The 17,402-nt window shown below is 46.0% G+C and overlaps 1 protein-coding gene across 1 annotated transcript in view; it reads left to right on the top strand.

Moving 5' to 3' along the window:
- The window catches only part of LOC310795806 (mediator of RNA polymerase II transcription subunit 13-like), a gene marked incomplete at its 5' end in the record, with an annotated part of 173,802 nt that overhangs the window by 122,079 nt on the left and 34,321 nt on the right, over positions 1–17,402 (top strand). The window contains 3 exons of the mRNA XM_083657895.1: positions 11,394–11,539; positions 14,277–14,483; positions 16,860–17,024. Of these exons, the coding sequence (XP_083514021.1) occupies positions 11,394–11,539; positions 14,277–14,483; positions 16,860–17,024 (518 nt within the window). The remainder of the gene's footprint in view (positions 1–11,393; positions 11,540–14,276; positions 14,484–16,859; positions 17,025–17,402) is intronic.

Below are 17,402 nucleotides of genomic sequence, written 5' to 3'. Positions count from 1 at the left end.
GAAAAAAATAAAACCTACTGTATTTAACATAACTTTAAGTTCTCTAAACGTATTGCCGTCCCTACAAAAAATATTGGAAGTACTACAAAGGAAAGAAATGTAAAACAAATAAATCAGTGGAAGTTTTCAGTGCAAAACAGAGAGTTGCAAATCAGGGTTTAATGCTCACTGATGCAACAGAACTCTATTCTTGTCCAAACTGATGAGATGGATCCACTTCATGCATGGAAGACTAGTTGAGCATTGACTAGCCTATCAATATAGCCAATGGCACAAAGTGAATCCCATTTATATTCAACAAACTATCATGACATCAGCGTTTGTTAACGAGTTGCTAAAAATACATAATGGGCGATAACGTTTGCACATAACGTTAATGCTAATTAATTAAACATTAACGCTAGTGTTGCAGATCAGTGTTTAATGCTCACTGCTGCAACAGAACGTCATTCTTGTCAAATCTGACGAGACAGCTCCACTTCACGCATTCACTGACTAGCCAATCAATATAAATGAATCGCATTTACATTCAACAAACTATCATGACATCAGCGTTTGTTAACGAGTTGCTAAAAATACACAATGCCCGCTTGCGCATAACGTTACGGCGGCAATTAATTAAACGATCTGCTAGCTACAACTCACAGCCAGATGCATGGATTTGTCAGACTGAGGGATCTGATAACCGCTAACTTGCGGTAAGCTGACCCACCTCTCAATTATTTCTCTTATCTGTGGAAACCAGTCCGTGTTGTTTCTGTTTCTTTTCCTGCTTTTCATCATCTTCGCCATATGGTACTCCAGGATAGGAGTAGCTTGAGTGGCTAACTTCTTGTATACTATATCCGCACCGCACGCCTGGCTCACAGTCACAACAAACACACCGGCTAAAGTGGGCGTAACGTTTCCTGCATGCCTCTACATGACAGCCAATCACCAGCCGTATTAGAGCGCGGCGTGCAAGCATGTCGCATGCTTATAGGCTCAATGACGCTGTTTTGTTTTGGTATCGAAAATTGGTATCGATTGACAAGGGAGGCTTCGATACCCCTTAGTATCGATGTTTCCATTTCGGTGCCAAGTAAGTATCGAAACTCGATACCCAGCCCTAGCGGAGCAGCCGTTAAAGCAGCTGTGATGTCATGGATATGTGCGGAGGGAGCAGCCATTAAAGCAGCTGTGATGTCATGGATATGTGCGGAGCAGCCGTTCAAGCAGCTGTGATGTCATGGATATGTGCGGAGTATGTCAACGGTTAACCGTTAATCGATTAACCGTCGCTAACGTCGTTGTTCGGTTATTGCTGTCGGTCAGTTAATATAAAAAAAAAAAAAAAAAAAAATTGTCTATTTACTCAATGAGCTCATGCCCAAACAAGGCGTGTCTATTTAGATGCTGAAATGTTCATGCTTTTTGTGTTAGAAATTCTAACACAAAAAGAATTTGTGTTGAAATGTTGATGCTTTTTGTTAATGCTTGTTAATGCTTTTTGTGTTAGAAATTCTAACACAAAAAGCATTAACATTTCAGCATCTAAATAGACACGCCTTGTTTGGGCATGAGCTCATTGAGTAAATAGACAATTTTTTTTTTTTTTTTTTTTTAATATTAAAAAATTATGAATTAACCGATAGGTTAATCGATTATTAGCGTCGGTTAATCGAAAGTGAAATTAACCGAAAATTTACATCCCTAGTGCAGAGGGAGCAGCCGTTAAAGCAGTTGTGATGTCATGGATATGTGCGGAGGGAGCAGCCGTTAAAGCAGCTGTGATGTCATGGATATGTGCGGAGCAGCCATTAAAGCAGCTGTGATGTCATGGATATGTGCGGAGCAGCCATTAAAGCAGCTGTGATGTCATGGATATGTGCGGAGCAGCCATTAAAGCAGCTGTGATGTCATGGATATGTGCGGAGCAGCCATTAAAGCAGCTGTGATGTCATGGATATGTGCGGAGGGAGCAGCCATTAAAGCAGCTGTGATGTCATGGATATGTGCGGAGGGAGCAGCCATTAAAGCAGCTGTGATGTCATGGATATGTGTGGAGCAGCCATTAAAGCAGCTGTGATGTCATGGATATGTGTGGAGGGAGCAGCCATTAAAGCAGCTGTGATGTCATGGATATGTGTGGAGGGAGCAGCCATTAAAGCAGCTGTGATGTCATGGATATGTGCGGAGGGAGCAGCCATTAAAGCAGCTGTGATGTCATGGATATGTGTGGAGGGAGCAGCCATTAAAGCAGCTGTGATGTCATGGATATGTGCGGAGGGAGCAGCCATTAAAGCAGCTGTGATGTCATGGATATGTGCGGAGGGAGCAGCCATTAAAGCAGCTGTGATGTCATGGATATGTGCGGAGCAGCCATTAAAGCAGCTGTGATGTCATGGATATGTGCGGAGGAAGCAGCCATTAAAGCAGCTGTGATGTCATGGATATGTGCGGAGGGAGCAGCCATTAAAGCAGCTGTGATGTCATGGATATGTGCGGAGGGAGCAGCCATTAAAGCAGCTGTGATGTCATGGATATGTGCGGAGGGAGCAGCCATTAAAGCAGCTGTGATGTCATGGATATGTGTGGAGCAGCCATTAAAGCAGCTGTGATGTCATGGATATGTGTGGAGGGAGCAGCCATTAAAGCAGCTGTGATGTCATGGATATGTGTGGAGGGAGCAGCCATTAAAGCAGCTGTGATGTCATGGATATGTGCGGAGGGAGCAGCCATTAAAGCAGCTGTGATGTCATGGATATGTGCGGAGGGAGCAGCCATTGCAGAGTGTGTGGCACTGAATTATTCACCCTCCCCCTCTTTCTTTCTCTCTTTTTTTCTCACACTCTCTTTACCCCCATCCTGTTTTAATACTGTATCTCTCTCTCTCTTCCATCACCCTCACATGCTCCCTTACTCTCTCTACCTTCAGTGCTCTCTCCCTCCCTCCCTCCTCTCTCTCTCTTCCCTCCCTCCCCTCTCTCTCCCTCCCTGCCCTCTCTCCTCTCTCTCCCCCTCTCTCCTCTCTCTCTCTCCCCTCCCTCCTCTCTCTCTCCCCTCCCTCCTCTCTCTCTCACCCTCCCTCCTCTCTCCCCCTCCCTGCCCTCTCCCTCTCTCCTCCCCCCCCCCTCCCTCCTCTCTCTCTCCCCTCCCTCCTCTCTCTCTTCCCCTGCCCTCTCTCTCTCCCCTCCCTCCTCTCTCTCTCTCCCCTCCCTCCTCTCTCTCTCTCTCCCTCCCTCATCTGTCTCCTCTCTCCATCTCTCTCCAGCACTGTCAACCCTGAGGCTAGTCTCAGCCATCACTCCTCTTCATTTATTAATACCTGTACTCATGCAGCCCGGCACACACACACACACACACACACACACACACACACACACACACACACACACACACACACGCGCGCACACACACACACACACATGCGCACACACACACACAGCAGCAGCAGCCACACACATGCACACATGCACACACACACACACACACACACACACACACACACACACACACACACACACACGCTCAGGCACACACACACACACACACACACACATGCTCTCAGACTGCACAAATGTCCCCAAGGATGCAGGGGACCGAGTGTGTCCACACACTCACACCCGCTTACTGTGCAGGAAAATGCCCTTTGTGAAAGGACAGGCAGCATCAATCTCCCGGCTGCGTGTTACCACAGGCCCAAACCAGACTACCATGCTGCGTGGTGCTGCGTGGTACCACAGGCTGAGACCAGACTACCATGCTGCGTGGTGCTGCGTGGTACCACAGGCTGAGACCAGACTACTATGCTGCGTGGTACCACAGGCCCAAACCAGACTACCATGCTGCGTGGTGCTGCGTGGTACCACAGGCTGAGACCAGACTACCATGCTGCGTGGTGCTGCGTGGTACCACAGGCTGAGACCAGACTACCATGCTGCGTGGTGCTGCGTGGTACCACAGGCCCAGACTAGACTACCATGCTGCGTGGTGCTGCGTGGTACCAGAGGCTGAGACCAGACTACCATGCTGCGTGGTGCTGCGTGGTACCACAGGCTGAGACCAGACTACCATGCTGCGTGTTACCACATGCCGAAACCAGACTACCATGCTGCGTGTTACCACAGGCTGAGACCAGACTACCATGCTGCGTGATACCACAGGCAGAGACCAGACTACCATGCTGCGTGATACCACAGGCAGAGACCAGACTACCATGCTGCGTGGTACCACAGGCCGAGACTAGACTACCATGCTGCGTGATACCACAGGCAGAGACCAGACTACCATGCTGCGTGATACCACAGGCCAAGACTAGACTACCATGCTGCGTGATACCACAGGCAGAGACCAGACTACCATGCTGCGTGTTACCACAGGCCAAGACCAGACTACCATGCTGCGTGTTACCACAGGCCGAGACTAGACTACCATGCTGCGTGATACCACAGGCAGAGACCAGACTACCATGCTGCGTGTTACCACAGGCCAAGACCAGACTACCATGCTGCGTGTTACCACAGGCCGAGACTAGACTACCATGCTGCGTGATACCACAGGCAGAGACCAGACTACCATGCTGCGTGTTACCACAGGCCAAGACCAGACTACCATGCTGCGTGTTACCACAGGCCGAGACTAGACTACCATGCTGCGTGATACCACAGGCAGAGACCAGACTACCATGCTGCGTGTTACCACAGGCCAAGACCAGACTACCATGCTGCGTGTTACCACAGGCCGAGACTAGACTACCATGCTGCGTGATACCACAGGCAGAGACCAGACTACCATGCTGCGTGTTACCACAGGCCAAGACCAGACTACCATGCTGCGTGTTACCACAGGCCGAGACTAGACTACCATGCTGCGTGATACCACAGGCAGAGACCAGACTACCATGCTGCGTGTTACCACAGGCCAAGACCAGACTACCATGCTGCGTGATACCACAGGCAGAGACCAGACTACCATGCTGCGTGTTACCACAGGCCAAGACCAGACTACCATGCTGCGTGTTACCACAGGCCGAGACTAGACTACCATGCTGCGTGATACCACAGGCCGAGACCAGACTACCATGCTGCGTGTTACCACAGGCCGAGACTAGACTACCATGCTGCGTGATACCACAGGCCGAGACTAGACTACCATGCTGCGTGATACCACAGGCCGAGACCAGACTACCATGCTGCGTGTGCTTGTTGCACTTCTGCTCTTCCCTGCACTCACATTCAATGGGCCTTTATTGGGGTTGTAACAATGTAATAGATCTAATAACATACTTGTTACACAGTCGTTATTTGTTGGGCTAATTGGCTTGTTATAGTTTATCACCGTGAAATCGCTCACACAATCTAAACTAAACTCCCCACAGTCGGACAGATTAAATGACAGTGTTAATCACTATCATCACTAGGCTGTTATTGAACGCTTCTCTATATCACAGTGGGTTTAGCAACTAGGCTTAAATTGTTCTGTGCCAAAGTAAACGCTGCCTTATCAGCGCGCTGCGATTTCTTCTCACGTCCTGCCAGGCTGCTGAAATATGAAATACAGAGTAACAGACACACAGAGAGTAGAGATGAAAGCAGACAGAGTCACAGACACACAGAGAGTAGAGATGAAAGGAGACAGAGTCACAGACACACAGAGAGAGTAGAGATGAAAGGAGACAGAGTCACAGACACACAGAGAGTAGAGATGAAAGGAGACAGAGTCACAGACACAGAGAGAGAGTAGAGATGAAAGCAGACAGAGTCACAGACACACAGAGAGTAGAGATGAAAGGAGACAGAGTCACAGACACACAGAGAGTAGAGATGAAAGGAGACAGAGTCACAGACACACAGAGAGAGTAGAGATGAAAGCAGACAGAGTCACAGACACACAGAGAGAGTAGAGATGAAAGCAGACAGAGTCACAGACACACAGAGAGAGTAGAGATGAAAGGAGACAGAGTCACAGACACACAGAGAGTAGAGATGAAAGGAGACAGAGTCACAGACACAGAGTAGAGATGAAAGCAGACAGAGTCACAGACACACAGAGAGTAGAGATGAAAGGAGACAGAGTCACAGACACAGAGAGAGAGTAGAGATGAAAGCAGACAGAGTCACAGACACACAGAGAGTAGAGATGAAAGCAGACAGAGTCACAGACACACAGAGAGAGTAGAGATGAAAGGAGACAGAGTCACAGACACACAGAGAGTAGAGATGAAAGGAGACAGAGTCACAGACACAGAGTAGAGATGAAAGCAGACAGAGTCACAGACACACAGAGAGAGTAGAGATGAAAGGAGACAGAGTCACAGACACAGAGAGAGAGTAGAGATGAAAGCAGACAGAGTCACAGACACACAGAGAGTAGAGATGAAAGGAGACAGAGTCACAGACACACAGAGAGTAGAGATGAAAGGAGACAGAGTCACAGACACACAGAGAGAGTAGAGATGAAAGCAGACAGAGTCACAGACACACAGAGAGAGTAGAGATGAAAGCAGACAGAGTCACAGACACACAGAGAGAGTAGAGATGAAAGGAGACAGAGTCACAGACACACAGAGAGTAGAGATGAAAGGAGACAGAGTCACAGACACAGAGTAGAGATGAAAGCAGACAGAGTCACAGACACACAGAGAGTAGAGATGAAAGGAGACAGAGTCACAGACACAGAGTAGAGATGAAAGCAGACAGAGTCACAGACACACAGAGAGTAGAGATGAAAGGAGACAGAGTCACAGACACACAGAGAGAGTAGAGATGAAAGGAGACAGAGTCACAGACACACAGAGAGAGTAGAGATGAAAGGAGACAGAGTCACAGACACACAGAGAGTAGAGATGAAAGGAGACAGAGTCACAGACACACAGAGAGAGTAGAGATGAAAGGAGACAGAGTCACAGACACACAGAGAGAGTAGAGATGAAAGCAGACAGAGTCACAGACACAAAGTAGAGATGAAAGGAGACAGAGTCACAGACACACAGAGTAGAGATGATAAAGAGAGCCATGTTTCTGTACTCACATCGGTCCTCATTACTATACACACATCTCCTTTAAAAAAAGATGGAAGAGAGCTGTTGAGCAAATAGAATTAGCAGCATGAGAGGAAAATCACTTGTGATGCTGCTTCAGTCTCTAAGCCTCATTTAATATGTACAAGGCAGTTACTGCAGTGCAGACCATATATATATATATATATATATATATATATATATATATATATATATATATATATATATATAGATATAGATATAGATATAGATATATAGATATATATACTGTATATAGATAGATATATATACTTTTCATCTGACCGGGGGAGAACCCGAATGGAAAATGTGGCTGTTTGTGTGCATGTGTGTGTGTGTGTGTGTGTGTGTGTGTGTGTGTGTGTGTGTGTGTGTGTGTGTGTGTGTGTGTGTGTGTGTGTGTGTGTGTGTGTATGGCGGTTAGCTGGACTGCTACTCCTTGACTTGCAACTATTCCCCAGAGCCTCCCTATGCAGCTATATATAGCTCATCATAATGTATGGTGTAGTGATGCACTGAGGACAGGGTCTTCATACTGGATGGTGTAGTAGTGATGCACTGAGGACATTGTCTTCATACTGGATGGTGTAGTGATGTACTGAGGACAGGGTCTTCATAATGTATGGTGTAGTGATGTACTGAGGACAGGGTCTTCATACTGGATGGTGTAGTGATGTACTGAGGACATTGTCTTCATAATGTATGGTGTAGTAGTGATGCAGTGAGGACATTGTCTTCATAATGTATGGTGTAGTGATGCACTGAGGACAGGGTCTTCATACTGTGTGTAGTGATGCACTGAGGACATTGTCTTCATACTGGATGGTGTAGTGATGTACTGAGGACAGGGTCTTCATATTGGATGGTGTAGTAGTGATGTACTGAGGACAGGGTCTTCATAATGTATGGTGTAGTGATGCACTGAGGACATTGTCTTCATAATGTATGGTGTAGTGATGCACTGAGGACATTGTCTTTATAATGTATGGTGTAGTGATGCACTGAGGACATTGTCTTCATAATGTATGGTGTAGTGATGTACTGAGGACTAGGGCTGGGTTCAAAAAATCGATTCTCCGATTTTTAATCGATTTTCATTTTAATCCTCGATTATCGATTCATATGTCCAGAGATCGATTTTTTTTTTAATTAATTTTTTTTTTTTTTTTTTTTTTTTTTTTTTTTTTTTTTTACTAAACAGGCTAAAATATTGTGCTGTGTGTGGTAGTTGAAACATAGTTTCAAGTTGACGTTTAATTATGTTTGTAGTTGAAACAAAAACATAAATACTGTAGGCTACATGAATGGAAATGTTTGATCATTATTAATATCTACTTTTAGAAATTATATAGGCTGAAATCAAATCACTGTGCATAATTGTGAAAGTGTCTTTATTGACAGATGAAAAGGCTGTTATTTACCCTTTGTCACCACGTGGTGAGTAAATATATGTGTAACTAAAACCATTAAAATTGACAACAGGTCTGCAACTTTTTTCCCCATGTATCTACTTGGCTGGTTGGAAACCCCTGTGTTACATAACTGGACAGTCATGTAATTCAGGGTACAGCTCAAAAACCACGTTTTGGTATCACTAACCAAATCAATATTGAAAATTGATCGAATCGGAATCGAATCGAATCGAATCGAATCGAATCGAAATTAATCGATTCGCAACCTTGTGAATCGGAATCGAATCGATTCTTGAAATTTGAACCAATACCCAGCTCTACTGAGGACACGGTCTTCATACTGTGTGTAGTGATGTACTGAGGACATTGTCTTCATACTGGATGGTGTAGTGATGTACTGAGGACAGGGTCTTCATACTGTGTGTAGTGATGTACTGAGGACATTGTCTTCATAATGTATGGTGTAGTGATGCACTGAGGACAGGGTCTTCATACTGTGTGTAGTGATGCACTGAGGACATTGTCTTCATACTGGATGGTGTAGTGATGTACTGAGGACAGGGTCTTCATATTGGATGGTGTAGTAGTGATGTACTGAGGACAGGGTCTTCATAATGTATGGTGTAGTGATGCACTGAGGACATTGTCTTCATAATGTATGGTGTAGTGATGCACTGAGGACATTGTCTTTATAATGTATGGTGTAGTGATGCACTGAGGACATTGTCTTCATAATGTATGGTGTAGTGATGTACTGAGGACACGGTCTTCATACTGTGTGTAGTGATGTACTGAGGACATTGTCTTCATAATGTATGGTGTAGTGATGCAGTGAGGACAGGGGTGGAGGGCAGTGACATTGAAAGCATTTTTATGACTCATGTTTTGTGAATTATTATTGAAATGATGATGGAGTAGCACTATAGAGTGGAGGAGACACGTGTGTGTGTGTGTGTGTGTGTGTGTGTGTGTGTGTGTGTGTGTGTGTGTGTGTGTGTGTGTGTGTGTGTGTGTTAATGTGTGAGGGACAGAGAGAGAGAGAGAGAGAGAGAGAGAGAGAGAGAGAGAGAGAGGGATAAGAGAGAGGGTAACGCAGGCTTGTTCATGCATATGCATGTGTTTTAGCTCGCCCCCTGCTGCCTGGGAGTGTGCAGAGCAGTGTTGGAACCCGCCTGCTGCTGTCAGGCTATGTTCTTCTCAGGGAGCATCAGGAATGTTTATGAAGCAGAGGAATTGGCCTCTCATCTCTCTCTCTCTCTCTCTCTCTCTCTGTGGGTGCTCTCAGCGCCATCTGCAGGCCACGACGGTCAGCGCCACATGCTATTCATTCCCCTCCCCTTATGTCTGTGTGTGGAAATCGACATGGTATTGAATTTGACGATCCATTATTATGGCTCAGATAGAGGGTCCAGCAGCCCTGCCCCCCCCCGCAGGGCAAAGGAGATATTGCATAGGCAGCAGGGGTAATCACATGAAGATAACAGTTACCTGCTGACTTTATGATCAGCCTGGTGGATATAAACCAAGGTAGTAAGGCGCTTTATAGATTAGAAATGTACATCGATGAAGCAGTCTTAGTAGTTAATGGCATCCAGGCCACCCGGCGATAATATGGATTGCAATAATCGCCCAACAATTACTCCGATGTGTGCGAAAGAAGAGGCAAAAATCAACGCATGATGAACTATGCCCGGGTAGTGTAATAAAGAGAGCGCCGCATAATGTAAACACGTTGTCACCACAATCAATCATAACCAAATGAGGATTTATACCTGCAATAAGGAGCCTATGTGGGGGAATGATCGCGATGATCAATGTAGGTAAAGCTTACCAAGGCTTTTACTAAGACGCATTCTGAGAGCGCTCTCCAAATTGCCGTTTGTGCGGAGAAAAGCAGCACTGATATCATCTGTCACGCCTTGTGCCTGATTCATGTTGTTGATTTTTCAATAGCTGCACTTTACAAGCTTATCTAATCTCATTATGCTGAATTAATTCGATTCACAATTGTGGAGCTAAATCATGCACCCGAGTCTTGCCTATGAGAATTAGTTCAGAGCATACCAACTTTTGACAATATAGAAGAGGGGTTTCCCAAACTTAAGAATGTGGCCGCGGCCCACCTTGAAATCTGAAAATCGTCCGGAGCCCACCCAACCCTTTAATCACAACTCTCGACACACGACACTAAGATGATATATTTCCCTATTATGTTTTTTTATATTATATATTTTTTATTTTATTAAAAGAGCATAGGAATTTTGGCATAAGGGAAATTAAAAGTCCATCCACATACAAAAACATTTGGGCAAAATACCCAAAACCAGATTGGCAACATTTTCTCCCCCCTCATACTCATCAGAAGTACTTGCATACATAACATTTGTTGAGACAAAATGTGATGAGCAATAACATAATAAATCAATCCACAAGTTATTAATGATAGGCTGTGAAAAATGCTACCTTATCTGTAAAGGGGAGACTCGTGGGTACATTCAGATAAATTGAGCTGAGAGGTGAAGGGACCCCTTTGAAATAGTTTTCCCTCGCCAAAATCTAACCTATGTTTGGAGTATTATTTACCCCCCTTCCCGACAAGCTAGCATATTATGCTTGGGACCTATGGATACCTTAGGTCTTCTAGTTTCTTCTCATAACAGGATCTCTGTAGCTTTAAAAACCCTGCTACAGCCATTTGATTCCCTGTGAAAATCGGGGATTGTTGGCAGACCACTCGCGGCACACCTGCAGTACCCCCAGGGCCCACTAGTGGGCCGCGGCCCACACTTTGGCAATCACTGATATAGAACGTTTGATGTAGTGGTAATGTATGTACAAGTCACCCAGGAGCTCAGTGTGAAGATTATGTAAGATGTAAGAATGTTTTGAGGATATGTGCGCTGTACTGTACACAGAACACCAGTCTACACTGTTTTTAACCCTCTGTTGTCTTCTTTCCCCAGTGAGCACCTCTCCTGCTCCTTCTCCTTCTTCCTGCACGGGGAGAGCAACGTGTGCACCAGTGTGGAGATCGCCCAGCACCAGCCTGCGTACCACATCACCGAGGACCACATCCGCCTGGCCCAGACCTCCCTCACACCGCTGCAAGGTAACACCGCCCGGAGTTCCCCGTTCAGTCGCTCAGTGTTCACGCTTAGAGGACAGTATAATCAGACATGTGCAATCAAGTGATGAGTGATTTCTTTGATTACCGTGTAATCAAAAACATTAATGTTCAAATTGCTTTTGTTGCACTTTACTTTACAATGGTCATTCGAATGGCTTTGTTCGAAAGGTGTTGTTACGCTCACTCAGTGTTGTAGTCGAGTCGCGATATCTCCAGTCCGAGTCGAGTCTCGAGTCCCCCGAGTCCGAGTCACCAAAGAAGAGTCCAAGTTGAGTCCCAGTCCGGAGTTACTGAACATCAGCGTGAATGCACATTGCAAATGGAGGTGGAACAAACGTGCCTGCCCTTGCGCGAAATTGGATAATGCCACGGTATTAATATTGCTATCAATATCTTATGCCAAATTTTCAAGGCCTATTTAAAAAAAAGTCGTTATCAATGAACAAGGCCGAGTTCTCATCTCCAACTTCCGAGTCCCAATGCATGAATGCTCGAGTCCAAGTCCAAGTAGTCCCAATCACCAGTGCTCCAGGTCGAGTCACAAGTCTTGAAAATTAGTCATATACTACAATACACCTATACAATAGTATTGTCAGGTTACAATACACTTCCATATACACAAATGATACCCTGGAATGAGACTACAGTGGAATCTGCTTATAGTGATGACGGTTATAGTGATCAAAAAGCTTGGTCCCCGAATCATTCCTACACACATTCTGTTTAAAGAAGCTACGAGCAAGATTTTCGATTGTTATTAAACAGTATAATTATAATATTGATGCATCACATCTTACCTATAATAGTAGACCAAAGCCGTGTGAATCGGAGATTGCTCTCTTGATGATTATAGAGTCTGTGTCTGTCTACTAACCTCGCGTCACCAGGCTCTCTCTCTCTATCTGTCTACCGGCGGGCCGGATAAACCCGGAAGTGAAACGAAATGGTTTACGGCAGCTGTCTGCCTTCAACCGTTTCGCTCTGCCTAGCAACAGACCGTAAACACGGAGAACGCCATGCAGGGGCTTGCTACTCTCGCGAACATCTCTCGTTATATTCTAACAGTTTGTTTGGAAGTAATTTTGTCATTTTGTGGTTATGGCTGAAGTGGCTGCCGCAAACCGTTTCATTTCACTTCCTGATCTGCCCCGGCCGCAGACAGACTATTTCGTCAGGACAACACTGGCCAATTCACTCGGGGTTTAAGAGAGACTACTGTTGGTCTCGTTGATGCATCGATATTAAATTTAGACTGTTTAATAACAATCGAAAATCTTGCTCGTAGCTGCTTTAAATCATTTGCTTATAGTGATCAATAGTCTGCTTACAGTGATCATTTTGGGCCTTGTCCCACCTGAGAACAATGTCATTTTTGGGGCCGGTGTGCATGCACAGCAGGGCCCTTACATTCCACTCTGTCGCCCAGACCATTTTAGCACGGATGCTTGTTGCGAATGTTCTCGACACGCCCACTTTACCGAGGATGCTCTGGTTGGTGACTTGTGTCAACTTGGCAAGGCAGATATCCCAGCATGCATTTCGGCATAAGCAGAGGCAGAACGCAGCAGAGAAGACGCCATAAGCTCCGGAAAGTTTTTTACAATTTAAAGTTTTATTTCATCACTAAATTAATTTCTGATGACTTTTGATGCCTACAAGCAGGGTAGTAGGTTTCAATAAGTGCCACTTTACGAACATTTATGGCGAAAAATGGCAAAAAGTTCCAGAGCACAATTGGCTGCATCTACATCAGCTGAGCTTTTTATTTGTGACGAGGAAATTGTCATCGAGGTGAAATACCCGTGCGTCTTTGAGTTTGAACGGGATGGAAAATGAATGCTATACTGCAAAAGCATGTAGTCTACAACAAGCGCTTACGTCTCATTTGCTTCCTGCATCGGCGAGTGTCCGCACGGAAAAGTGAGTCAAATCAGCAGACGCGCCCCTCCACAAGGTAGACGGTTTTCGCCTGGCCGTGCACACCCCGAATTGTGTAACTACGTGGACGCGGCTGGTCGGACAAAGTGGAGTTTTCAAGACTCCAGCTCACTTCCGCGAGCACAAACACCCACACAGTGTATAAAAGCTCCACACGTTTCCTCGTCAAGATTCAGTGTCTCTCATTTCCGTGCGACAGCCCAAACTTCAAGCATAATTCCAGCATAACGCTATACTGCAAAGCATGTAGCCTACAACAAGCCTACAACATACACCTCGACCAGGACATCCTTCAAAAATGTTTTACCACCGCGTATATGTGCTGAGGAATGATTTGCATCCCTGCCTCATGATCATCTGCCTGTCAGCCTGTCATACGGGGTGAGAGAGAGAGGGATTGCAGGGCCGCTTCTGGGCCTTTTGGGGCCCTATGCAACATCAGAGTAGGGGCCCCAAACCACTGTCATCATAGTATCCCTGAATGAACATGATGAGGCATAGGCTACTTCATTATCAATAACGCTTTTAATTAATACATTAAGCACAATACACCTTGGCAGAGTTCTGCACTTTACTGAGCACACCGGCCCTATGCCAGGTTTCGACCTGGCCTTGTTTTTTAAACTACAGTAATTGTATTACAAAATACTACTGTTTTTGCGAATATTTTTTAATCAATCGGATCGATCCATCCATCCATCTATCCATCCCTCCTCCTGTACAATCCTGTTTACTCCACCTCCTCTCTCGCTCTCTCCGTCCGCCCCGTCTGTGGCTGCAGTGATCCTGAGTCCGTACGGCCTGAGCGGCACCCTGACCGGACAGGCCTACAAGATGAGTGACCCGGCCGTGCGGAAGCTGATGGAGGAGTGGAGCTACTTCTACCCCATGGTGCTTCAGCAGAAAGAGGGGAGTGGGGACAAGCCGAAAGAAGATGGCGGCCAGTCCTACGATCCCAACTGTCACGTGGCGGTGGAGGTCATCGTGGGTAAGGAGAGCGCCATCATCAGGTTCGGTGACTATAAAATCACTGCGCCAAGTGAATACTGCATCCCCCAACTAAGCTGCTGAATTGGTGGAAACAAGTTAATCTGCTCAATATTATGACATCTGGTGTGTGGTGTGTCAGCACTGAAAAACACAGTTTAATTGTTTGCAAATTGCTTTATCCTACTACAGCACACCGTCGAGAAAAAAAAGGTGTTCTTCTCAACTTAACCCATTGATACCTGATGCAGCATTTGTGTGCGTATCCCTTTAAGACCGCGAACCGCGTCAACGCGGTTCGTGGTCTTAAAGGGATACGCACACAAATGAGGGATATACATGCAAATGCTGCATCAGGTATCAATGGGTTAAAGCTGGAGTGCGTAACTTTTACATATAAATGAACGATGATGAGCTGTTTCTTTATGAATTTGCCATTTATTCACTCTGATGCTGCACAACTTGAATAGAACAAAGCAAATTAAATTATCTGATAAGTGCTAAGGGTAGGCCCAATAAGCTTAGGCTTCAGCCTACGCATTTTTTTCCGGTCTGAATACTTTGTTTTTTACGCCCTTTTTTCCCTTTTCTTTTAATATAATGACCTAGTAATATACAGTATATTATCAAGACCACCTGCAAAACTGTATAACTGTATGCAGTGGACCACCTATACTACTGTGTAACTGTACACTATATTGTGTGACACTCGACCGGAGAAAATAAACGAAACTAAAACTAAACTAAACGCCCGTTACATTCAAGCCATGATTGCCAAACGAGTCCTCACAATGCTGATGAAGCCTACTGTATGGTCGCCAGATCACTCTGTATTCCACAGTAGGACTACGAGTTCTCAATCTGTTGTCGTCTGGCGACGTTCCTGCGCTGGCCTGGAGCGTGCCTAGCCAGCTCATTTCCAACTTAGCCTTAGTTCTGCCAACTCCAATAGAGATAACAATTCACCAGACCTTCATGTTATTGGACCCAATGGATCCAATTCTGAAGTGAAACGAGTGGTTTCACGGGGCCGTCTGACGCTCTCGAAACTATTTATCCGCCCTTTTTACAGCCCCGACGACGCGGTAGGCTCCGGCCTATGACAAATGCGCCACAAGGGGGAGACAAACGCCCTGCGCTACAAAAAGCGACGCACTCCAGCTTTAAGAGCGGCCATAAAAAAAACACATTAAACCTGATGTTGCACTAGAAAAGCAAACAGCGGGGCGGCGACTCCACATCGATTACCCCCCCCTCAGTCTCCACCATCGACTTCCAGGCAGTTTGAGGCGATGGGGCGCTAGTCAAGTGTGCTTTATCTGCAGCGAGCCTTTTAGCGCGTCTGAGGGGTGGCATGAGGAGGTGGTGAATGAGATGAGAGGCCAGGAGGGAGAGAGAGAGAGAGAGAGCAGAGCAGACAGGAGGAGGAGGTGAAGAAGAAGAGAAGGAGAGGTGAAGCCCGCGGAGATACCCACACACCTCTCCGGTCTAATCAGTCCGTTTGACCGTGTGACCCCCTCACAGCATCGATTTGACCTGATTGAAATCAAAGCCACCGCGGGGGCCCGGTGCCAACGGCTCTCATGCCTAAAAGAGGAGCGTCTTTTTTTTAAAGCCTTGGCTGCCTGCTGCGACGCTAGCAGCTAGCAAAGTGTGTGAAGAGGGGTTCGAGAGCGTTTGATAATATGAGCAATGAGCCGCTAAGTGTTTTGCGAGTACGTCCGTTGTGAATGCGAAGGAACGAGCGGCTTACGTATTCTACTCCGCCTGCACTTCTCTGGCCCACTGCTAGGGAATGTTTGTGAAATACGATCGTCCTTTTCGGAAAGAACGAAATCGATGTTGAAGAGAGAGTGTCGATGGCCTCAAGGTTAGGCGGAGTAACTCATACGCACGTTTGAAATATTTTGAAAATGTAGCAGGCAGCAACCTCTTTGTTTACCTGACTGATTTGCTCATTGCTCACTACAAATGTATTAGGCACAACTATATAGTATGTGATAGTATTATGGAAATGTGAGTATGCACATCTCATATATATTAATATTATATTAGTATAACATGTTATTACATTATAATACTTTCGTATTAAGCCTATATATATATTTTAAAAAAACAAGGGGTAGGACTTACTTGACAAGTATTGTACTTCTTCCTACTCCTTTTCGGGCATTGATACAAATGTAAATTGCTTGACAAATTGCTGTATATGCTGTGAACTCTAATTGACTATTTGAAATAAATCTAATCTAATCTAATCTAATCATTCTAAAGCTTTTCAATTATGTGTCAGTTTAAACTGAGCGTCATGTCATTTGCTTAGAGAATATTTCAAACTGTGTGTGGTGACTTTCTCACTTGCTCCATGTCTTCCTAGGTGGAGTGAGGATGACCTACCCAGCAGCCTTTGTGCTGATCACTCAGGCGGACTTGCCAGTGGAGCAGCCCCCCCCTGCCCCCGCTGCCCCGGGCCTCTCCAGAGAGCCCCCCCACTGCGGCGTGCCCCTCACTCCCCCCACCTCGCCAGAGCAGCCCTGCTCAGGTGCCACACGTGTGCACACACACACACACACCCACACATGCACACACACGCACGTGCACACGCACGCACGCCTGCCTACGTGCTCATACTGTACATGCAACTACACACTCACTCACACATGCGCACACACACACACGCACACACACACACACACACACACACACACAGACACACACACAGAGAGACACACACACACACACACACACGCATGCACACCCACACGCATGCCTACGTGCACATACTGTACAACTACACACTCACATAGACATGCACACATACACACACACACACACACACACACGCATGCACACCCACACGCATGCCTACGTGCACATACTGTGCATGCAACTACACACTCACTCACATAGACACGCGCAC

This window comes from Poromitra crassiceps (assembly GCF_964638095.1).
Source record: "Poromitra crassiceps genome assembly, chromosome: 21".
In the NCBI taxonomy this organism is placed as follows: domain Eukaryota; kingdom Metazoa; phylum Chordata; class Actinopteri; order Beryciformes; family Melamphaidae; genus Poromitra; species Poromitra crassiceps.
Note: the sequence above shows the minus strand (reverse complement) of the source record. Positions and strands in the feature narration are given on the sequence as shown.